General features: G+C 39.1%; 2 protein-coding genes across 9 annotated transcripts in view; one reads left to right on the top strand and one right to left on the bottom strand.

Annotated features, from left to right (window-relative positions):
• Positions 1 to 232: 232 nt before the first annotated feature.
• Positions 233 to 10,271, bottom strand: ATP5PF (ATP synthase peripheral stalk subunit F6). Of its 5 annotated transcripts, none has more exons than XM_021678103.2 (4): positions 10,083 to 10,271; positions 5,810 to 5,986; positions 970 to 1,094; positions 233 to 409 (listed from the first exon to the last, which is right to left on the bottom strand). In XM_021678103.2, the coding sequence occupies exons 2-4, from the start codon at positions 5,971 to 5,973 to the stop codon at positions 372 to 374; spliced, it is 327 nt and encodes a 108-aa protein (XP_021533778.1). In that variant the 5' UTR covers positions 5,974 to 5,986; positions 10,083 to 10,271; the 3' UTR covers positions 233 to 371. The 5 variants fall into 5 exon arrangements, with proteins under 5 accessions (XP_021533778.1, XP_021533779.1, XP_044775456.1 ...); XM_021678104.1 differs by lacking the exon at positions 10,083 to 10,271 and adding an exon at positions 9,950 to 10,050; XM_044919521.1 differs by lacking the exon at positions 10,083 to 10,271 and adding an exon at positions 10,033 to 10,049 and having other exon boundaries at positions 245 to 409; positions 5,810 to 5,980.
• Positions 10,272 to 10,365: 94 nt separating this feature from the next.
• Positions 10,366 to 23,583, top strand: part of GABPA (GA binding protein transcription factor subunit alpha) — a 35,398-nt gene continuing 22,180 nt past the window's right edge. Inside the window, exons 1-4 of one of the 4 annotated variants that reach the window (XM_021678098.2) lie at positions 10,366 to 10,677; positions 16,901 to 17,004; positions 19,306 to 19,450; positions 22,957 to 23,041. In XM_021678098.2, coding sequence (XP_021533773.1) covers positions 16,928 to 17,004; positions 19,306 to 19,450; positions 22,957 to 23,041 — 307 coding nt within the window. In that variant the 5' untranslated portion in view covers positions 10,366 to 10,677; positions 16,901 to 16,927. Of the gene's footprint in view, positions 10,678 to 11,720; positions 11,752 to 16,804; positions 17,005 to 19,305; positions 19,451 to 22,956; positions 23,042 to 23,583 lie in introns of those variants that run through there. The other 3 variants (XM_021678101.2, XM_021678099.1, XM_021678100.1) reach the window with 3 other exon arrangements.

Genomic DNA, 23,583 nt, shown 5'->3' with positions numbered 1-23,583 from the left:
TTATATTCTGGGAGCGGATGTAACATCCTTCTGCAGCAAACATTCCTTAGGTCAGGGTGGCTCTCCTCAGGCAGCAAGTCTCCACGACTAAAAGGGTAGCCCTGCACAGACTAGAGTCTGGCGGGTTATGGGCAAGTTGTAGCCAATTTATCCAAGGTCTCCACCTGATTCACTGTAACTAAATGGGAGGACTTAAAAATGATGCCGAGACACAGAATTCAATACACTCAACTGCACACCCAACATCACCAAATAATTTATTTGGAATCAGAATTAAAAGAACACTTGACAGCTGAGAAATGTATGTTTATTCTGATACAGTTATACAACTAGTCTAGGACAAATTACCAAATAAATTTTACATTCTTTCTTCAGGACTGGGGTTTTTCGATGACTTCAAATTTAGGATCTAAGAAAAGGAAAAAAAAAAAGGTTCAAGCTTAGCCATATTGTAATAAAATGCATTATCTAGAAGGCTTTAATATTTAACTCATCAATCCTCTGATTTTTTTTTTAGTAAATACTGTTTTTAAACACCTACATGGAAACATAACAATTGCTAAAGATTTATTCAGCCCTTACTATAAACCAGGCTCCCTATTAACTGATTTCACATACATTATGTCATTTAATTACAACCACCACAAAGAAGATATAATTCTCCCCAAAGATCAGGTAAGAAACAGTCACCAGTTAACTATCCAAGATCACACACTTCATAGGTGATCTTGTTAAGATTCAAGATCAGGGAGTTTGATTTCAGAACCCCACCATTTAACCTGTTATATGATCTCCTATACCAATGGCAAACATTTATACCAGAGCTTCTCATGCAAATGTCACTGTCCTAATAAATTTACATGTGATTGTCATTTAATCCTCTGAACAATCCAAGTAAGTATAAAGTAGAAATATGCTCAACTTAAAATAATCTCCCACAAGACTGAATCCATGATTAAAGACACTTACCTTCAAATTTGAAGTCCGGGAACGTATTCATGTCTGCTTTACCATACATTTGCTTAAGCTTAAAAAGCTCCCTCTCTAGGTCTTGCTGGTACTCTGGGCCAGTATCAACGGGTCCTCCAGAGGCCCTGTTGTGTAAACAAGCAGGTAAAAACTCATCTTGTGCACTAGTTTACAGAAACAAAATTACTTTTCACCACCAAGTTTCAATAGATCTTTTAAAAGTTTCACATGGGAAAAATACTCTTTCTGAAAAAAAAAGTATATCCATTTGAATTTCAACTCAAACTTTTTTTATGATGTTTCACATAAACAAGGCAACTTCAAACTTCTAACATGCAAGGTTTGGATTAATCAAGGATGTTTATTAAGTCAGAATCTCTTGAGGTCTAAGTTGCTGTAAGATATGATGGTTAAGTCCATGGGCTCTTGGAGTCAATGACTGCTTCTGCTTGAATGTCAGCTCTATAATGTATTAAAACTGCATAAACCGGAGCAAGGCATGAAGCGCTCTAAAATTTTAGTTTCCACATCTAAAACTAAAGGTCCTACCTAATGGTGGTGTTATGAGAATTAGAAAGATAATGCACATGTACTACTTAATGTAGGACCTGGCACAGAGTGAGATGACATAGTGGTCAATAAAAGTGTTATCTCTTTTTATTACCTGATTTAAATCAGCCATCACTAAATGGCTTCTAAAAGGTCTTAGCAAAAATTTCCTACCTCAGAGATTTTGCTATTTAGGAAAAAAAATAACATGTTTAGAAATATTTGTGCTATAAGAGTTATTGATAAACTTCAGGACACCTGGGTGGCTCAGTTGGTTAAGCAACTGCCGTCAGCTCAGGTCATGATCCCAGAATCCCAGGATGGAGTCTTGCATCAGGCTCCCTGCTCAGCAGGGGGTCTGCTTCTCCTTCTGACCATCTCCCCTCTCATGCTTTCTCCCCCTCTCCCTCTCTCTCCCCCAAATAAATAAATAAAATCTTTAAAAAAAAGTTATTGATAAACTTCAAAGACAGTCTATCAAACAGCTAACTCAAGCTGAAGAGAACACACTTTTGCTGAGCTAATTGGGAAAAATTTCATCTTAAAAAGGTGGTATATGTGACAAATCATTCATTTGGGTCAGATTTTAATTTCATACATTGTAAGACTGAAAAAGCAAAGATATGGAGGTAATAAAGAACTAGCTATATGTAGAGAATATAAGCCATCTAGATGGAAGGGCCAGCAGGACCCAGGTCATGGGAGGTCTGCAATGTTAAGTCTGCGAGTTTGTATTTTATTTACTAGGGAATAAAATAACAACATTAGAGTTGTGCTTTGGTAAGATAAATATAGCATCACAGACCAGCAGTGGGACCAATTAGATGTAACTAATTCTTTGCATAAATTCTGTTTGTCACGTTACTGCCTGCCTACCAATGAACAATAAACAAAACTTTATAAGTGAGAATTCCAGGAAGGGTAATAATATTTTCACATATGACTATGATAAAAGTATAGGGCCTTATGTTACAGAATTTACACAAAAAAATACAGAGACAGCTCTAATTTAAGAACTTGTGAATGATGTTTGTTGTCATGGACCCAATTTTCTTCTAGATCAGCCCATGCAATAGAACCTTCTATAATGACAAACATGCTCTGTTATCTACACTGTCTCGTAAGGTAGCTACTAGCAAAATCTGGCTACTGAGCACTAGAAATGTGACTAAAGTGACTGAGGAACTGAATTTTTATTCATAATTAATTATAATTAATTAGATTTCAATAGTCACATGTGGATAATGGCTAATGAAACAGACAGTGCAGGTCTAGGTAGAGCCTTCAACCAGATACTTTAATGATTGTCTTCCAGCTTTGGGACCAACAAGTTTAGAAACTGCTTTGAGAGGAGCCAGCCGGTCTCACCAATATACTGGTTACTGATAGATGATGGCTGTTTTAACTTTAATATGTACTCTTCTGATAAAGAGGCAAGATATCACCTACCTCCTCAACTGTCTCCCAGCCCATCTTACTACATCCCCAGAACTTAGCATGGTGACCAAAACAAAGTAGACACTCAAAGGATACTTGTTTATTTCACTTAAAACATACTAGGCTAATTTATTGAATCACTCAATTTTAATAACATCCTATGAAACAGTGCTGTTATTATCATCCTATCAGTGAAGGTATAGAGGTTAAATAACCTGCCCAAGGTCACAGCACTAGTAAGTGTCAGAGCTGCATTCCAGGCCAGAATCCATGTGCAGAACATTTCTCCACACCATATGCACAAATGAATGAACTATAGGCTCCTTAGATTAAGAGTACACCTCAGAGACACCTGGCTGACTCTGGGTAGAGAATGCAACTCTTGAGGGTCCTGAGTTTGAGCCCCACGTTGGGTGTAAAGCTTACTTTGAAAAAAAGTAAGAGTACTCCTCAGGATTGACTTATTGGACAGCTGAAGTACAAACAGCATCAATACTAAGACACTACAATACCTCTGGACAGGAGACACTCACATTCCCCAACCAGCCCTGCTCATCTGCTTACTGAACAGTGTGATTTTAGACAAATCCTAAACTTTTAGCCTTGCTTTTCTCAAATATAAAATGAGGATAAGATCTGTAAGATTGCTGTCAGAATTTCATTTTAATCCCTTTGCTCTCTCCCTACTTAGTTTTGAGAAGGACAAAACCTTTTTGTTAGTTGCCCAGTCTCAAAGTCTCAGAGTTCTTTAACTGTTCCCTCTCCTCTGTCTCTCCACTAGATAACCAAGACCAGTTCTCAGTCTCTCAATGTCTTGACTGTCACTTTTATATTCCCACTGCTATAAAGTAAGATTCTCATCAACCAATGCTTGGATTATTACATTTTCCTACCCTGTCTTCCTTTTCTACTTATTCCAATTGTTCTAATACTGTGATTAAATTACCCTAATAAGAGTAATCTTAATCTTGTTCCACCCCCACCATCCTGCTCAAAAACCTTTAATTCTTCATAAATTCCTATCATATAATACCTTAATTGCCCATCTATAATCAAGGCCTCTCATAATCCCCTCATTTCAATCCCATTCCTGTTCTTACTGCTCCCTACACTCCTCATATACCCTACAGTCCTGGGAAACAGCATGATACAATTTCCCAAATATACTTTGTGGTTTCAAGTTTTCATGCCTTAGCTCACATCATTCTTTCCTCCTAAAAGATATCCTCCTCCCTCTCCCATTTATCTGTCCGACTTTCACACCAATTGTTCACAACCTGAGGGAGACCCCTAGGTATGGGTATCTACTGATGGCCTTCCATGGGTTTGAGAACACTTTCAAGCTATAAGTGAATAAATCATGTGAGTGATTTATGTGAGTGAATTCTTCACTTTTTTTAAACTGAGAGGATAATCCATAGCTATCCATATTCTCAAAAGGGATAAAGGACCCCAAACAGTGCTTTCAAAGCCAAGATAAAACAATCACTCTTGCAAGCTACCTTCCAAAATGCCTCCAGCTAGAAAGGAGCATTCCTTCCTGCGAACTCCCCAAACACTGACTTGTGTCACTACCTCAGCTCTAATCCATTTTACCTTATATATTACTTTATATATACCTACAAGCTTTCTACACTTACCAGATTTCAAGATTATGGAAATGCAATATGGCTTCTTTCTGTGGCCCACCACAGTTAATACCCAGTGCTTTGCACATGCTAGACAACTAAATAAAACAAAACACCGAACTGATGTATGTCACTTTTCCTAAGATTTGGGGGTTGAACTTCATGGCTTAGGTCATCATTTATCTCCAAAACTGTGTGGTTCTGCAATCATGTTTATCCCGGACTTGCTTTATGCCATTTCTGTGTCTTTTGTCCTTTGACCTTCCCAAAAATATGTAACTATGGAAATAGCATTAAAGAAAAAAAGTGCTGTGGGAGCGCCTGGGTAGCTCAGTTGTTAAGTGTCTGCCTTGGGCTTGGGTCATGATCCCAGGGTCCTGGGATCAAGCCCCGCATCGGGTTCCCTGCTCAGCGGGAAGCCTGCCTCTCCCTCTCCCACTCCCCCTGCTTGTGTTCCCTCTTTCATTGTGTCCCTGTCAAATAAATAAATAAAAAATCTTTAAAAAAAGAAAGAAAGGAAAAAAAAAATGCTGTGTTCATACATCCCCCCCCCAAATCATGATGTCATAGAAGGGCCACTAAATTGAGAGTTAGAATATTTTGATGTTTTTCCTCTGATTAGTTTTATGACTTTGGGCTAATTAATGTCTAAGGGACTTAGTTTTTTCAAATATAGTTCCTAAATGATTTCCAAGATCCCATGTGCTTCTAAGAATTGACTCCACTTTATTTATTTATTTTTTTTTTTTTAAAGATTTTATTTATTTATTTGAGACAGAGAGAATGAGAGAGACAGAGAGCACATGAGAGGGGGGAGGGTCAGAGGGAGAAGCAGGCTCCCCGCGGAGCAGGGAGCCCGATGCGGGACTCGATCCAGGGACTCCAGGATCATGACCTGAGCCGAAGGCAGTCGCTTAACCAACTGAGCCACCCAGGCGCCCCTTGACTCCACTTTATAATAAATGATATTATAATAACGATCTATCTAAAATGACAATAGATTTAATGGAATTCTCCCTTGGAACCCATATAAGGAAAATAAAATTTGGGACTTCAAATCAAGATTTTTATCTTCTTTTAGAGCACCTAATGAACCTCTATGCCAGGGATCAGCTCAGTGAAGATCTTAGACACTTTGAAATACCAAGTAATTTTTACCCCCATCTCAAAACTTACATACTTTGAATATTTACATTTACACCATGGTTGATTATCTACCCACTTACTGTCGCTTAGTTCTGTATTCTCTAATCTTGTCCACGAAGAGTTTCTGTACAGGATCAAGTTCCTTATTAAATGCCACTGCTGTAACACCGATGTTCCTCCTCAAATGAACTGAGACTGCAGACCGAGTGAGAGAGGAGAACCTGAAGAGCCTCTGAAGAATCATGGTGATTCTGTTACTGAAAACAAGCACCAGAATGTTAATATACTTTAAAATACATGTAACTGTAAAACACTTCTAAATATATCACATAGTGGGAATCTAACTCCACTAACTGCTACAGAACTCAATCATAAATCATTCCAGAACTCACTGAATGCTAAGAACAGTCACCTGACCAGAGCTCCCTTCCCCTTACCACTGCCCACTGCAAGTTTTTTGCTTCTTAACCAAAAGGCCCTGGGACCTAGGAGCAGTTAGGAACAAATCAGGCCTGTGCGCTGGGTTAAATGCAGAAAGAAAGCAAAAATCTGGGATGAGGTGTTTCTTCTCCATAAACTTAGTCTTGGACCACACGGCATAGTTGAGGTAGGGTGTTAGAAAACTGCCCATCCAAGGCAGAAAAGAACTCTGGCCCCCAAATTAACGTGCCAGTTTTCCCTGACCCCTCAAAAGGCCAAAAGGGAGCTGAGCAGAGACTGGAGATAATCCTTGCCTCAGCCAGGATTGATAGCCTGGAAGTTTCTACTTCACAGGCCCCACAGCAGGGGAAACTGCTGTCTGTCACAACTGCAGGATTCCAGGCATTCAAGAATAGTGTAACAACCACATCTAAGTCCAAAAGAACCAGCCCAAGGGAGCCCACCAACAAGAGAGAGAATCAAGCAGTACAACCTAATCAATAAAACAGAATGAAAAATAAGGACTTAAAACACCTCCAAGTCCTTAGACTTCCCAAAACTAAAATACATGATTTTCTAACTAAAACATTTCAGCAGATAAAACAGAAGACAATCTCAGCTGAGACCTCATTTAATATTGTGAAAGATCAAATGCAAAAAAAAATTCCAAATTACAACAAATACATGCAAACAAGAATTCCAAAAGAAAAGGAATAGATAAGGAAGCCATAATTAGAAGAAATTTCCCTCAGATTAAGAAAGATGCTATTTTTTTTTTAATTTTTTTTTTTTTTTAAGATTTTATTTATTTTTTTGACAGAGAGAGACACAGTCAGAGAGGGAACACAAGCAGGGGGAGTGGGAGAGGGAGAAGCAGGCTTCCCGCGGAGCAAGGAGCCCGATGCGGGACTCGATCCCAGGACCCCGGGATCATGACCTGAGCCGAAGGCAGACGCTTAACCGACTGAGCCACTCAGGCGCCCCGATGCCGTCTATTAAACAGGGTTTACTCAACCCTATGTTGGATGGGAATTAAAGATTCACACCTATATAGCTTGGTAAAATTCCTGAAAGTGAAAACCTGTCACGCTAACATGATTCCCATGGTGTTCCAAAATTACCTGTTAATAATAATCATTGTCATCCTGACACTGAACTTCTATTAAAGTGCTCAAAGTGTGGTCTGTGGACCAGCAGTGGTATACGAATTATTGCTGAAACTTTTATAGCAATTTGACATAGTAATATATATTTGTTGAATAAATCAGTTTGTATTTGTGTGTCTTCACCGTACTGTCTTTCATCTAATTTTTCCAGTAACTCATTTTTATTGTATTCTTCCAAAGTAGCTGCAAGGGTTGGGGGAAAAAATGGTCGTCTACCACTAAGAGTTTGAGAAGCACTAAGTGAGAAGACTGTAGAGAAGCACAGTGGTTCTTGAGTAGGGGTGGCAGTAACCCCCAAGAGATAGTTGACATTTTTGACATTTTGGTTGTCCTGACTTGTCCTGACTTGGATGTTACTTGCCCCTAGTGGGTAAAGGCCAGGAATATAATAACAATCACAAAAATAATAACCGTCTTCCCACAACAAAGAAAGATCGGGTCCAAAATGTCAATAGTACTAGGTTGAGAAGCCCTGGACTCGCACATAAAAACCACCAAAAGAAGAGAACAAACTGAGGGTTGATGGAGGGAGGCTGGGTAGGGGGATGGGCTAGATGGGTGATAGTTATTAAGGAGGACACTTGTTATGATGAGTACTAGGTGTTGTATGTAAGTGATGAAATCACTGAATTCTACTCCTGAAACCAATATTGCACTGTATGTTAACTAGAATTTAAATAAAAACTACCAAAAGAACTCCCATAATAAACAAAATATCCTTCACCTACCAGGATGAAAGCAAACTAACTAAAGAAATTAAAGAATTCACCATATATCACGCTTACACCTCATCAGAGAAAAATACTTGAGAAGACTCCAAGCAAACAACAAATAACCTTAAGGTGCTACTTACTAGCATTCCCATTTTACATACACAGAAACTAAGGCTTAGAGATTAAGTATGTGGTCCACGGTTACACAGTAGAATCTGACTGGACACAGACCTATCTTAAAAAATTGTGCTACTCAAGGTATATTTTCCCTTCTGGAAACAGAAGGGCATGCTAACAGTAATCAATAAGGTCACCTAACATTTGTTCAGCCCAAAATTCTTTGCAAAGCACTGACATATATATTCTCTCTTTGTACTATTAGAGTGATACTGTTAATAATTAGAGGTAAGTGTTCTTATTCCTCCTTCATAGATAATAAAACTATGTCTAAGGAAAGTTATTACACTGCCCATATTCCCACAGTTAATTTGCTCTGACTCTTGCAAAAATTGTGTTATTCCTACTCGGTAAAATCCATTTTCATTTTTTCAATTTCTATCATCTACTTTTTTTAAAGTAAGCTCTACACCCATCGTGGGGCCTGAACTCACCACCAGGAGATGAAGAGTTGCATGCTCAACCCTGAGCCAGCCAGCCACCCCTCCATCATCATCTAAGTATTAATGATTTCCAAATCACGTCTCTAATTTTGGCCTTTTTCCTGAACCCCAAACCCATACAACCAACAGGTCTCTTCCCTTAATAAGTCCTCAAATTCAACTTGTCTAAAAAATGAGCACATAATCTCGGGCGCCTGGGTGGCTCAGTTGGTTAAGCGACTGCCTTCGGCTCAGGTCATGATCCTGGAGTCCCAGGATCGAGTCCCGCATCCGGCTCCTTGCTCAGCAGGGAGTCTGCTTCTCCCATTGACCCTCCCCCCTCTCATGCTCTCTCTCTCATTCTCTCTCAAATAAATAAATAAAATCTTTAAAAAAAAAAAAAATGAACACATAATCTCACTATCAAAACTTGTTCCTTCTCTTTTACTCCCTTTTGTTTTTTCACTGATTAACATAGGAGTGTCCACTATCAGTCCACTGTCACGCAGGAGATACGTTATTACACAACTAGGTGTAAAATACCAAGTGCGGAAAGTTCTCTAATCAAGTACTACGGGGTGCTACGACAAGGCAACAGCAAGAAAGGGTACACTTGCGCAGAGAACCTGCGTTGAGAGGGTGGACGGTTCTCCAGTTTACAGAGATGACTGACCAGCCACAGATTAGTCCTTTCGCCGCCTCTTCCAACCCGCCTAAACCGACCCGTTCTCTTTCTCCCTCCTGGAAACCCTGTTTTGTCCCGCCTGCGAACTTTGACCTCACCCCTAGTTCAAGCACTCCCCTGGCCCCCAGTCAACATCTCGTTTCTTGGCGCTGAGGTGTAGGATTGTTCTGCAAAATGAGAGTGGAAAACAAAGCTGCACTATCAGTATTTTTAGGTGGAATGCAAACTTTTAAGATTACTATCACCTATTTCCCTCATTCTGCCTTAAATAGTTGGGCACAATCTCCCGTGCGCCCTGATAGGGCAGGCCTGGCTGCAGACCCGCCCTAAGGGAATAACCTTGGGCTAACCCCAGCTGGGCCGCGGGCCCCTGAATCCCTGGCCTCCCTGCCTCCTGTGCCTCCCGTTTGCCCTCAGAGCAGGTATTACCAGGCCTGAATACCGAGTCCACCGCAAACTTCAAGGCCTAAAAGCGGCGAGGTCAACAGTGACCCTGGGCCAGGCGGTGAAGGTGCCCGGGACAGAGGGCTGCTCTATTCTCCTGAAGGACAGAGGTACTAGGCAGCCCAGGCGCCATAAAAAACCCAGAATCTTAAGTCCCAAAAGGCCAAGCTAGTCTACCTACCCTCCCAGTCACCTTGCACTCAGTCCCGGGCTGCCACAGCCTCCGCGGCCGCCACCGTTCTACTTCCGGCCCTGGCTCCGCCCCTACCCACCCGCCCGCCATCGCAATGCATTATGGGCCGCCGTTTCAGTCGGTCGACACTCACCGGACAGGAAACGTCTCGGAGGCGGTCTGCGACCGGACGGCTCTAGGTGAGACAGAAGCCAAACAGGAGGAGGAAGTAGAGGGTAAGTGCTTCCGGGTCCCTTGGCGAAGCCTCCGCCATCTTTCCTTCGCCTAACTTGACCTGCTGTCTTTTTAGCTCCTGGAATCTTTCATGTGTACGCATGCGCACTTTGACTGGCCTTTTCCCTAGTTCAATCCTCCCGGACCCAATTCAGCATCCTGTTCTTTGGGGTTGTTGAGGAGTATGATTATGCCCGGAAAGTCAGAGTATAAAACAAAGCCGGATTGGGGCGTCGGGCTCCCGTGTGCCTCGTGAGCCTCCGTTTCCTCGGGCGTTCGTTTCGCGCAACCTGCTGGGAGTTGTAGTCCCGGACCCGGGGGTGCCTGGGAGGCGGGAGGGGGGGGTTGGAGTTTCTCAGCGCCGATTCCGCGGGAAGGGCCCAGGGGCCTCACACTTCGAATCGCGGGAGCTGCGGGTCTTACTGGGAGAGACGCTGCACGTGGAGCCCGCGCCCCTGCTGTTCTCAGCCGGCTCTGGAGCGCGGGTGGGGGCCACGGGGCCGATTCCGGAGCGGGTGAGTGCGGCCGCGGGGGAGGAAGGGAGCGCGGGCCCGCGCGGGCCGGCCTCGTTCCGGGGCCTTCTCACCCACAGCGGCCCCCCCGCGGCCGCCTCTGTGTTTTGTTTCCGCTGGTCCCCGGCGCTGTGACTCCCATTTCCGTTCGTGGAGACTTGAGGGAGCCGGGTGGGGAGGGGCGGGTGAGGCAGTGCGGGGAGCGGAGGGGAGGGGCGCGCGGCGCGGGGCCCTGGGAAGCCGCGCGCCCCCGGGCCGCGGGCCGCCCGTGTCACCCTTCGCTTCTCCCTTCCTTTGCTGTCCCCTCCTCGCCAGTCCGCCGTCCGCGGCGGTCTGCAGTCGCCGCGGTCGGGATGAGGTCCTGACGCCCCCGGGATTTCAGAGGAATGTGCAAAACCAGTCTCCTCGCCAACTCAGCGTTGCGCTCTCACTTCATCTCAGTCTTTCTAGAACTGCCCCACAGTTGCATCAAAGCCATTTATTAATGTATATGGTGTCAGTAGGAGTTTATTTTAGAAACGAGGAAGTAAGAGAAGGGGAAAACGATGGGTTAATGTAGCTTGCCAACATTTTTAGTATTTTGTGTACTGGAAGATAAGTCGTTTGTGCGTGTTTGCAGTGTATTTAGTGATCCTAGTTTGATTAGGTTAATAGCAAGGAGAACAGTGCCTAATATTGCCTTGCAAGATGATGAGTAGTGATTTAGAAATAGTGTCCACTTCATAAATAGTTTTCCACTAACGAATTCTACTAGCAGGAATTCCAGGTCTGACTCATGGGAGGAGCAAAGATTTAGAAAGGTTCCCAGCAGCAAAGAGCTGGGCAGGGATAACATTCCTAGGTACTGTGTTGTCTTAAGCTTAAGAAAAAATTGGTCAGCTCTTTAGGAGCAACGTTAGGGGAATAACCTGTCTGTCTCGGAGTTTTGATCCAGGTTTTCCAAGCTTTTTTTTTTTTTTAAGACATATTCTGACACTAGGTGGACATAAGGCATTTTTACCTGAATTGTACATATGCGTGCCATGAAGGATATATAGTGTTGAAGTAACAAAATAAGGAGCTAAATGTTAAATTGAGGTGAGTTATGAGACCATGGGGAGGCTGGATATTAAATTAAAACTGTTGTGTTAAATCTCTCTCCAATTTTTATTTATAAAACTTCAAATCCACATGAAAAAAAAATTATATGGTGAAAATTCCGGGGGGGGGGGTGGGGCAGGTGGTCACCAAGTGTTACTCTTTCTCCACACTTGCTTTCTCACTCTGTCTACACACACAGGTATATGTGCTTTATTTTTTCTTAACTGTTGATTTTATTTTTAAAAACAAAAATGTACTTTAATTTCTTGTGATATTTAAAAGTATTTGTTATCTTGGGAAAATGTGCTGTCAGTCTTGCAGGTACTCCCATACTATACTTATGTTTAGGAATCCTATATTTTCCTTCATTGGGCAAAGTTGTCCTAACTTCTGTAAACTAATAATGCATTCCAATGAAGAAATACAATCCTCAAATTTGTCTGTGGCTCCAAAAGAGAATGTTACAAACATAACTGTATTTTAAAGAAAACTAGCCTTTCTAGGAATTCTTAGTTAATTTGTATGCATTTTGTGAAGTGTTGTGAACCTCAGGTTAGATTTAATCTAGGAGAAACCAGGGCATCAGGGGGCAGCCCTTAGGTGAAGAGGCTCCATTTTCTTAGGTATTGACATAGAATTCTGGAAAATTGGTTCCAGAAAAAAAGCTAAGACCCACTCTGATATCAAAGATTTGGATTTTGGATAATTTCCCAAACCTCTCCACTGCTTCTGTAGACTAGATTTAGAGTGAGAGAGAAAGATGAATTTAGAGACCATGAGTAATGTGATTTTTCCCAAAAGTATGTACGGCTCATATTTTGCTTTATTGGGCACCTTGTGGGCAACTAATCTGTAACTTTTTTTGGAAGATCACAGGATAAATTTCTTTTAAACAACTCCATGTTTTAGTGCTTGTATTAAGTCCAGTTAGGGTTATCCCTGCTGAGAAGCCTATAGGGCCATTTCTCAGCTCCTGGTTACTTCCTCATTTCTATTTTTCCATAGTTCCCAGAAATTTCACTTGTTTCCGAATTTTTTTTTTTTTAAATTGGCTATGGAGGGGCGCCTGGCTGCTCAGTTGGTAGAGCGTGCGACTCTTGATCTGAGGGTCATGAGTTCAAGCCCCAGGTTGGGCGTGGAGCTTACTTAGTTAAAAAATAATAAGTAAATAATGGAGGTAAGAGTGGATGATGAGTGTTAGGCCTGAAAATAAAACATAAGTGATATTTCTTTTTCTTAAAGATTTATTTATTTATTTTAGAGAAAGAGCGGGGGGGGGGGGCAGTCAGGCAGAAGGAGCGAGAGAATCCAGACTCTTCACTGAGCTAGAGCCCGCTGTGAGGCTCAATGCCAGGACCCTGAGATCATGACCTGAGCGGAAACCAACAGTTGGCCACCCAACCAACTGAGCCACCCAGATTCCCCATAAGTAATCTTTTTAAGTGTTGTTCTGCTCTAAACCTTATTCTGTTTCTCCCTTTTCTTATAGGGAATAATTTTTATGATTGTGTGTGTATACATTATTTTTTTGTTTCTACCTGCTAATAAAGTTTCCTAGCATGTGCTGCTTTCTTACCATGGAACTCATACTGGTTTCATCTTCCAGCTATCACCAACAAAGCTGTCCTGAACATCCTATTATCATTCAGTGTGAAAATATCTGTAATGCTTATCTAAGGGCAATATTGCTGGGTCATAAATACAGGCATACTTGAGCAAGTGCTGCTAGATTTTTTTCCCGAAATGGCCACACCCCTGTCTGTACCCCATCACTAGTGGCAGAGGATTTTTACATCCTCACATCCCTACTAACTCTTCTGTAGTCAAATTTCTAATTTTTTCTATACACACATCAACACGCACGGTATAGAGTTGTAGTTATTTGTTTTAAATTGCATTTTGGGGGGTGATTTGAATTTGAACATTTCTTCATATCCTTGGCTGTTTTGCTTTTCTGTCATGTGCATTTCCTTTTCCTATGCTTTACTTTTGTAATATGTCCTGACTTTTTTGAGGTTATCAACTTGCAGGAATTTATTGTCTAATATTCTAGTTATTATTCCCTTGTCACTTTTGAATATTGGAAATATATTTTTCCACTCTGTAGCCTGTCTATTGAACATAGATCTTAATTTTTATGTAATGAAATCCATCAGTTTTTGTCCTTGGAGCTTATATGTTTGGAATTTTGTTCAAGAAATCCTTTTCTATCCTTAGACTGCGAAAAAATTCCCCACCATTTTCTTCTATTAGCTTTATAGTTTTACCTTTCATGCTTAAGCCTTGAAGGCATCTGGAGCCAATTTTATCTGATGTGTGATAGCACTTATAGCTTTTATTTTTTCAACACATATTAATGGAATTCCAACTAAGGTAAGGCACCATTTTAAGTACTTTGTATACATCTATAAACAAATACCCTTAAGTTGTCCTGTAAGGTAGGTCCCTACTGGGTCATCAGTTGTTTTGCAATAGTTCTCAGTATGAATTCCACAATTTTATACATAGCATCAGTTAAGGGATAGGCTTTACTGGGGAAAGGGAAGATTTAAATAGTCCAAAGTCAACAAGAAAAGTCCTTAATCCTTTCATCATCCAAAATAAAAGTCTGCTGGGGCCTAGGCAGTCTGCTGCGTGTGCATGTTGTGTATCCACCCCCATCCCCTTACTGTTCTTCCTTTTTATAGGGCAGGTGTGAGAGCAACCTTGATAATGTGGGGAAAATGTGACCATTTTATACCAGACAGTCTAGATTTAGGTGCCAGCTGTTTAGAGACTAACTTGTCAGAAAACCTGCTCCTCAGCTGCTGGACCCTGTGGGACCTAAGGAGAGTTACAGCCCTTCTAAAGTGGGAAAGAAGATAGTTTTCTAGTACTACTGTGTGACAAATTACTATACATTTAGTGGCTTAAATATACCATCAATTAATTATATACAGTTCTGGAAATCAAGTGTGAAATAGGTCTTTCTGGCCTAAAATCAGATATTAGCAGAACTGTGTTTCTTCTAGAGGTTCTAGGAGAGAATTTGTTCCTTTTTTCAGCTTCTAGAGGTTGCCTGTGTTCTTGGCTTGTGGCTCCTTCCCTCCATCTTCAAAGCCAGTCACAGCCAGTTAAATCTTTCTAGCTTTGAATCACTCTGGATCTCTTCAGATTCCCTCTTCCATTTTTAAGGACTCTTGTGATTTTTGTTGGATCCAGCTAGATAACCCTGGATAATCTCTATTTTAAGATCGGCTGGTTAGTAACCCTAATTGCCCTCTGCCATGTAACTTCATATATTCACAAGTTTTGGGTTATTGTGCCTTCCAGAGAGTTTGGTCCCTAGAGAAATTGAGACCTGGCAAAACTCCTCCTATTTCAGGAAGCTGGCAAAGTCCGTAATCTAGACAAAACAATTTTAAGTTCCTGAAGTCACTCTTGGACAATTTGGGTCTTTGTGCTTTGATGATAATAGAACAGAGGAAAAAAGATAATGAATGCAGAAATTAATGATAAAGTATGTTAGAGGGACAGGTGCTGTGGACAAGAAGAAAGAGTAAACGGGTAAAGAGGAGGCCGATTACAGAATTAAATGGGGTGGTCAGGGTATATATACCTCACTGGGAAAAGGAGATTTGAGCAGACATCAAAGAGGTGAGGGATTTAGCCCGGAGGACAGCTGAGGGAAGTAGGTGCCAGGCAGACCCATCAGCAAGACCAAAGGCTTGGCAGGAAGATGCAAGGACTAGCAAGGAGGCTGGTGTAGGAGTGGAAGTCAGGGCAGTAATGGGTTGGGGGATAGATCTCTTAGGGCCTTGCTGGCCACTGTGAAGTCTTTAGATATTACTGTGACTGATAATAATCAAAAGAGCACTATGCTGTAACTTCAATTTTAAAAAGGATCGCACTGGCTGTTCTATTGACTGAGAATGGACTGTAGTGGGGACAGAGGTACAGAAATAGGAAAACCTGTTAGCGGAGGCTGTGGCAGTATTCCAGGTTAGAGACAGTGGTGGTTCTTGCAATATAGAGCCTATCTTTGAACAAACCACAGTTCAGCCTCACCTAGAATGATGTGTAGTTAGGTTGTTGCACCTAAGGTATGACATGGAGCCAAATGCAGCCGAGCCTCACTAGCCTCTGGAGAGTTTTCATATGAGGGTAGACTCAAGATTGTTCTGTTGTAAAGATTATAAAGCATTTAAATGCTTGTGCCTGGTACTCAGGAAATAGTGATTATTATTATTAGGAATGAATATTGGAAGTCTTCATTTTGTCAAATCTTGTAAGTGGGAGACTCCTTTGCAAATAATAGAATACCAGATATAAGTCAAAGAGTCAGAGGCACTTAGAAAACTCTATTCTGGACTGAGACAATATATGGAGTCTAAAGACAAATTCATTGACCAACAATGAGAAGGAACAACCTGGAACTTAACAGCATTAATACCTCAGAAATGGCCACAAAGAAATACCAATATACACAGCTGTTTTTTGCATTACTTAGTATTTTAAAAATTGTAATGATTTTGTATCAATGGTAGTTTAAAGCAGCAGGTAATTTTACATGAGAGAATCAAAAACTGAAATTACTGGTTTAAAATATATAAAACTACATCTAAAAAATAAAAAAAATTCTAATGTGTAATCAGGGCAATAATAAGCATATCTATAATTTGTTACTTTATTTTGCTGTTTTAAAATATTGTGCTGCCTTTATAAGATGTAATTTGTAACAAATACTAGCTCTGATTAACTTTATGTCACTTTATTATTACAGTGCTTTGCAGTAAATTTTGCTACTAAAATACACCTTTTAGCTGAACAACTATAATTCATCTCCGTGTTAATTTTTAAGGTGCAGGTTTGAATTCATTATTAAGACTGAGTTGCTGTAAAGAATTGACATACCTTTCACTTGATTTTGAAGTAACTCATTGACTTAGAATTTGGGCCAGAAAATATCCCAGTAAATACAATGAAATGATGAAAAAGTCATGTTAGGTTAATGTAAATATCATTTGTGGATTTTCTTTTATATGTAAGATTACTTCCTCTTCTGCTTACCTAATTCTGATTTTATTTAAATTGGATTTCTGCTTTTTGTATAGCATTTCTGTTTGTTCAGATAATTTCAAAATGTCCTAAGTTTTAATTCTTGCAGGACTGAGCTTTTGAAATACTCCCAACCATGACTAAAAGAGAAGCAGAGGAGCTGATAGAAATTGAGATTGATGGGACAGAGAAACCAGAGTGCACAGAAGAAAGGTTGGTTTTTTCCTGCATTTACCACTTTTTATAATTATCAGCATAACTACTTAAAATTAAGAATCAAGTCATAGTTTTGGGGAGACTTTTTTTTTTCCAAATGACCTCAGCATTTTGTGGGATAATGTATTGCTTTTTTACCTTTGACTTAATTGCTTTGTAGCTGGGAGGGAAAGACCGTTTTAAAGTAAAGGTAGTAATAAATATAGCTGATAATGATGAAGCAATTGATTGTGATGGTTCCTTCCACTAGGGCACGGTTTGATTCTTTTTCCTTTCCTCAGTGCTGGTTACTTTTATTTCAGAAAGAGTTTAATTCACAAACTGAAATAACTTAGCAAATATCTATAAGTAACTGCTATAAACTAGTAGCTGTCAGGAATATATGAATAAATGAGACAGTAACCTGCTCTTACAGAGGCCACATTGTATTTGAGGAGGCATACAGATATATGGATAATTACGTGCACAGTACTAAGTATATAGTGCAGTGAAAGGTGTTAGTTTTGGGGATAGTAATGGACTATTACTCCATTAAAGAGGTAGAGCGGTGGTAATGAGTTCAGAATCCAGGGACACAGTCTGGGTAAAAGATTTGAGAGTCAAGAAGAAGCTTGAGGAAGATGATGGCTAGTGGTCCTTATGTTTCTCTATAAAGCAGGAGATGAGATAATATGTTGAAAGTAAAAGGAACTAAAGAGTAATAGAGGACTTCTGTGGAATAAATGAAGGTTTAGAACAACTCTGTTGAATGGACAAAATCACTAAGGTTGCCAGGGATGCTGAGTGTTGAGAGTCGAGCTGAGATTTAAAACCTTAAATTTTTAATAGAGCTTTTCAACATATTTGAGTATGCTCTTTTCTCCTCTCAATTATCAGATACATATATGTATGTGTGCATGTGTGTTTATACATACATATGTGGATATATTTATTTTTATGTATACACAAATGGCCCACGTATCCTAAAGTGTTTACTGTTTGGCCCTTTACAGAAAATCTTTGCAGATGCCTCATGTAAGAAATTGATAGTTACTATGTTAACCTGGGGAGTAGCCGTAAAAGAGCATTTGCTGCTATGAAGCTGCACTACATAGTTGTTGTGCAGGAATTTAGGTCCGGTGATGTGAGATCATCCAGTTTTTCGGGAGAAATTCAGATTTTTGCATGAAGTTTCCCAGGGTTTAAATGGTGACAGCACAATATTTAAACATTTTTTAAATGTTGAGCTCACATAAAATAGGTCTTTACCAATCTATCTCGAGGTGACATTTCTTTTAAAGAATGATTGTTACAGAAAAAGAAAATTACAGCCTATTTTACTGTCACTAAAGAATTTGGTAGAAATACTTAGCCAAAAGACCCAATTAATTTACCTTAACAAAAATAATAGTAATAATAGCTTACTATCATTTAAAAATAATCTTTGTTTTAATGAATGGTCTACTATAAACTTTTAAAGTATTAGAAGAAATTTAGGCTATATACATTTATTGAATATGATGCATATGTCGCATTATACTTGGCATTTATGTGAAAATGGAACTTGACAAATTTTTAAATACATGATGCTGTCTTTGACAACTACAAATGAGAATTAAATCATATTAAAAGTAAACATGGTGTGAAACTTAATTGAATTCCATATTCACCAATTTATAGATACTTGATGTCTGTTTTCTCTTTGACTTCATATAAGGATTTGAAAAAAAGAATTATTTGCCAAAGATTTTACCCTCAAGGCACTCATGATTTCATAGAATTCAAAGTATGAAATAACAATATAAAAGAACTTCAGAGTTTTAAAGCAGGAATGTATTTTTTTTAATGTGGACTTATACTGATTATAACCAGTAGATCTCATATTAAATTAAATGGAAAGTATTTTATATAACTTATATTTTCATGCCTTATTATGTACATTTATTTATGTTGGGAAAGGAAATTGACTAGTAGAGATGACATACAAATTTTGAGGGGACTTTTATTTTCCATTCTAAAATTTTTCAAAATAAGTTGAAAATGTAATATTTTTGTTTCCCTGTAAATATTGTATATGCAATATTTATATGTATATATATACACTTAGCTACATATATATATCTAAGGAGATTTGTTTGCAGGGGTGCTTTAAATTTCATGCTAGCATTTCTCTGCAATTTAGTATTCAGTTTGGCAACACTAGTTGGTGATAAGCCTACCACTATGAATAGTGTCTATGCAGAAATGAGTTTCAAAAACCAGACTTTAATATCCAGGATAGAAATATTTGTTAACCATTATATCCTTTAACTTTATTAGTATTGTAGAACAAGCCTACACCCCAGCTGAATGTGTAAGCCAGGCTATAGACATCAATGAGCCAATAGGCAATTTAAAGAAACTACTAGAACCAAGACTACAGTGTTCTTTGGATGCTCATGAAATTTGCCTGCAAGATATCCAGGTAATTTTTTTTCTTTTGAGATTTATATTTCAGCATTTAAGTCTGCATTAGAATTTTTTTTTTTAAGATTTTATTTTTAAGTAATCTCTACACCTGATGTGGGGCTGGAACTTACAACCCCCAGGGCAAGAGTCACATGCTCGACCAGCTGAGCCAGCCAGGCACCCAGAAATATTTTTTTGTTAGCCTTTTATCTCTATAGCTGTAGTCTTTATAACTAAATTTGACCTGTATTACAAAATTTAAGCATTTAAAAATAAAAGTTCTTCCAGCAAAATTCCCTCCATTTAAAATTGTATCTAAAAGATTGAGTACTAGCGGCAGCTGGGTGGCTCAGTGGGTTAAGCGTCCGACTCTTGATCTCAGCTCAGGTCTTGATCTCAGGGTCATGAGTTCAAGCCCTGCATCAGGCTCCACACTGGGTGTGTAGCCTACTTAGAAAAAAAAATCTTGAGTACTAAATTAAACATTTGCTTTTTACTTTGACAAATACGAAATAGGTTTAAATAAATGTGAATCAGAGCCTAAACATAAAGTAGTGAGAAGCACATTGACTTTGGAACTTGGAAGTGTGTCCTCCTCACACTTCATTCCTAACTAGCTTTTAGCTTCTTTGTGCACCAGTGAATTTTGGATAAGAACTTAAACACCAGTGTATACATTTCTTGGAGTTTATTGCAATAGGATTTTACCTGTGGTAGTATTTTAATAATAAACTATGTTTACAGCATACTCATAGTCATGTTTTATAGTATTCTTTCAAGAAAGGTGGTATTTTCATGTATAAAAAGTAGCTTAGATAGAATTGCTCAAAGAATTTCTCTAGACCTTCCTTGAACATATGAGTAAGTACTAGAGTTTATACTGTTTTTTATCCTAACTTATACAAATACATAGTGTCTTCTTTTGGATTGTTTGGTTTTCGTGCTCTTTACTTCTCCCCTTTGCCTGCCTTGTGATACAGCTATTCCATATGTTACAGGATTTTTGCCTTCGTTTTTTAAAAATTAAAATCATCATATATGTATTATTTTTAAATAAGATTTTGATGTAGAATAAGTTGAAATGTTTTGATGAAATTTGTGCCTTTCAGTTTCCACTCAACCATATTTTTATCTTTTCCTTTCAGTAAATCTAGTAAATGTTGGGGGGTGGGGGGAGGCGAGGATATTGTTCTTTATTTAAATAATGTATGTGGGTCTAATATTATTAATAATTTTATGATTTAAAATTTTTCTTCTCTCAGGGAGAGAATAAATTAGCACAATCTTTTTGGAAGGTAATCTGGTATTTAGTGTCTATTAATTTTAAATGTGAAATATCTAGTAGTTCACCTCAATAAATTGTTCTTAGAGAAATCCTCACCTAGGTGAGCAAAGTTGTACATCTGAGATGTTCATTGCATGGTTGTGCAGAAACTGAAAATAACTCAAATGTTCCAAAAATGTGGAGTTAGAGAAATAACTTCTGTAGATTGGTATCTAAGGCAGCCATGACAAATTGGTGAACTGGAGCTGTAGGGGCAGTTTACCTTGAACGAAAGAATATTTGCAGAACACTGCTACATTATCTCATTTAATATTCACATTAGTCTTTGCAATCAGCATATTCTTAAGTACATTCTGCAGATGTAGAACTGAGATTTATAGATAAATAATTTGCCCAGTGCACAGCTACAAAGAGGTACATGGGAATTTGAACCCAGGCCTGTGTGACTTCAAAACTCTTTCTTCAGTTGTTCGAGGCAGACTTCTAAGAAAGTCAGCTCGGCATCACTGAGGCTTCACCTGACTTTCTCACATGTAAAGTGAAGAGAGATCTGGACTTGATCTCTTACTTGACTTTCAGCTCTAACATTTGTTGCTTTTCTTAGCATACCTGATCTACCCAAAATGAAAATATTACTTGCAAAGTACCCAACGCATCATAAGTTCTCAGTAAATATTAGTTGAATAAATAGAAATAGCATAGCTCGTTGTATCACAGAATTCCAAGCTAGCGTAGGATGTAAAGCATTTTGCAGTCTTCCCTGTCTCCCTTCCTCTCCTCAAAAAGAATGTGAGATTAACAACTTCTCTTCTTCACGTCAATTAACCACATGCACTTGGAGTCAGAATGCTTGCTGCTTGTGGTGATGCTTTTGTATTTTCATATGAGTGCTGACTTGAAAGCCAATGGAAAGTATCAGGGTTGTGCTAATTTGAGGAGTATGTGAACTAGCTGGTGTATTCAGTACTACCTGAGAGTTCACTTCCAGATGCTTCCACATGCTGTAGCTTCAAGTAGATCATACCAGTGTCTGTTACAGAGAGGAGAAATCTTGATATTAGGAGAGTTTGTAACAAAGCATCAGGCCTACTTCGTTTAAGTAGTAAAACTACCATGTTTGACCTATCTTTCTGCATGGTTATACAGTTTGTCTTATCCCTGTTGTTAAACCTAAAGTCATCTAAGATTTAGGGTTTTTTTTTGGTTGTTTTTTTTTAAAAGACTTTATTTATTTGACAGAGACAAAGCGAAAGAGGGAACACAAGCAGGGGGAGTGGGAGAGGGAGAAGCAGGCTTCCCACTGAGCAGGGAGCCCAATGTGGGACTCGATCCCGGGACCCTGGGATCATGACCTGAGCTGAAAGCAGATGCTTAACGACTGAGCCACCTAGGCGCCCCTAAGATTTTAGGTTTTATATGACATTTTTAATATTAGAAAACATGTTTGTACCATGATTACAATATTGACTGAATTCTTGGGAATGGGAGTTGGGTGGAGCTCTGTACCTCGCGTTGCATGAAATGCAGACGCAGATATATACATTATTCAAGATAATTGCAATGCAAGTCTACTTTTAAAATGGTGACAGACAATGTCTAAAAGTGTCATCAGGTTGCTGTTGTGTGAAATGCATTCACTGTAAGGGAGATATGGAGGATAAAAACACTGATACTAAAAAAAAAAAAAAACATACTGAAAAGATAGAGGATTATGATTGAAGATATCAAAGCTAGGTTAAGTAGTAAGGTCATAAGTCCTTTAACTTTTTTAACTTCATTACAAGAGATTTAGAGTTAACCTTGATCTTAAATGTGTGGCATGGTTAGGTTATAAGGGGGACATGGCAAAAATTATGTTAATAGATTTATATAAATCTCCCCACTAATTAAACACCCTTGCTTATTCATGACAGATAAATTGCATTATCTTCTGCTTAAAATATATTTACAGAATAAACAGTTGCCTTTTGGCATTATTTAAAATCCTAGACTCCAGAGCTAGAGAAAACCACCACCTCAAATAAATCTGGTTAATTTATGTTGTCCTTAGTTACTACCACAGTGGTTAAATATGTTTAGTTTTGGCAAAGAATTATAAGATATGACAACTTGGATAATTAGATGTGTTCTTATAATTTCATTAGTATGCCTCAGTAATTAAGTCTTGTTTGGTACATCCATTTGTATTAAACCTGATGACTAAACCAAAGTAATCTTAATCATTTTCTCATGTTTAGCTGGATCCAGAACGAAGTTTATTTGACCAAGGAGTAAAAACAGATGGAACTGTACAACTTAGTGTACAGGTAATTTCTTACCAAGGTAAGCAACTTTTATAGTTACTTAAAAGTTTAGCGTATGTTTTTTAAAATATGGGAGAACTCAGTTTTACAAGGTCAGGGTGTTTTAGGTGGTTGTCTAAATTACTTAATGTGATGTTGTAGCCAAACACTCATGCTTTTGGTTTAATAATTATATCTGTCAGGGTGAAGCAGGTAGTATAACGTATTCTTTTTTTTCTTTCTTTTTTTTTTAAGTATAACATATTCTAGTTTTTTCAGGGAAGGATATATTGTAAGGTAGAAAGAGCTGGAAGAGCAGGTTCTGGTTGACTTTCTCAGAATGCCTTAGCCACACTGCAGAACTGGATTGCCAAGGAAGCTGTTGCCCTGCCATGATCTGGAAAATGCCAGATCTGAAAGCCACCATTATAGCTGTCAACTTAGAACCCCTCTGCCTTCACAGTGATCACACTAGCCAAAAAATGGGTTCCATGTGCCTACTTGTCCCTTCTTAACTTGTTTCCAGATAGAAGGCTTATGCCAGTGATTTGGGAGCCAGAATCCCAACTGGAACCCTCGCCA

This window comes from Neomonachus schauinslandi, chromosome 1 (genome assembly GCF_002201575.2).
Source record: "Neomonachus schauinslandi chromosome 1, ASM220157v2, whole genome shotgun sequence".
NCBI lineage: Eukaryota > Metazoa > Chordata > Mammalia > Carnivora > Phocidae > Neomonachus > Neomonachus schauinslandi.
Note: the sequence above shows the minus strand (reverse complement) of the source record. Positions and strands in the feature narration are given on the sequence as shown.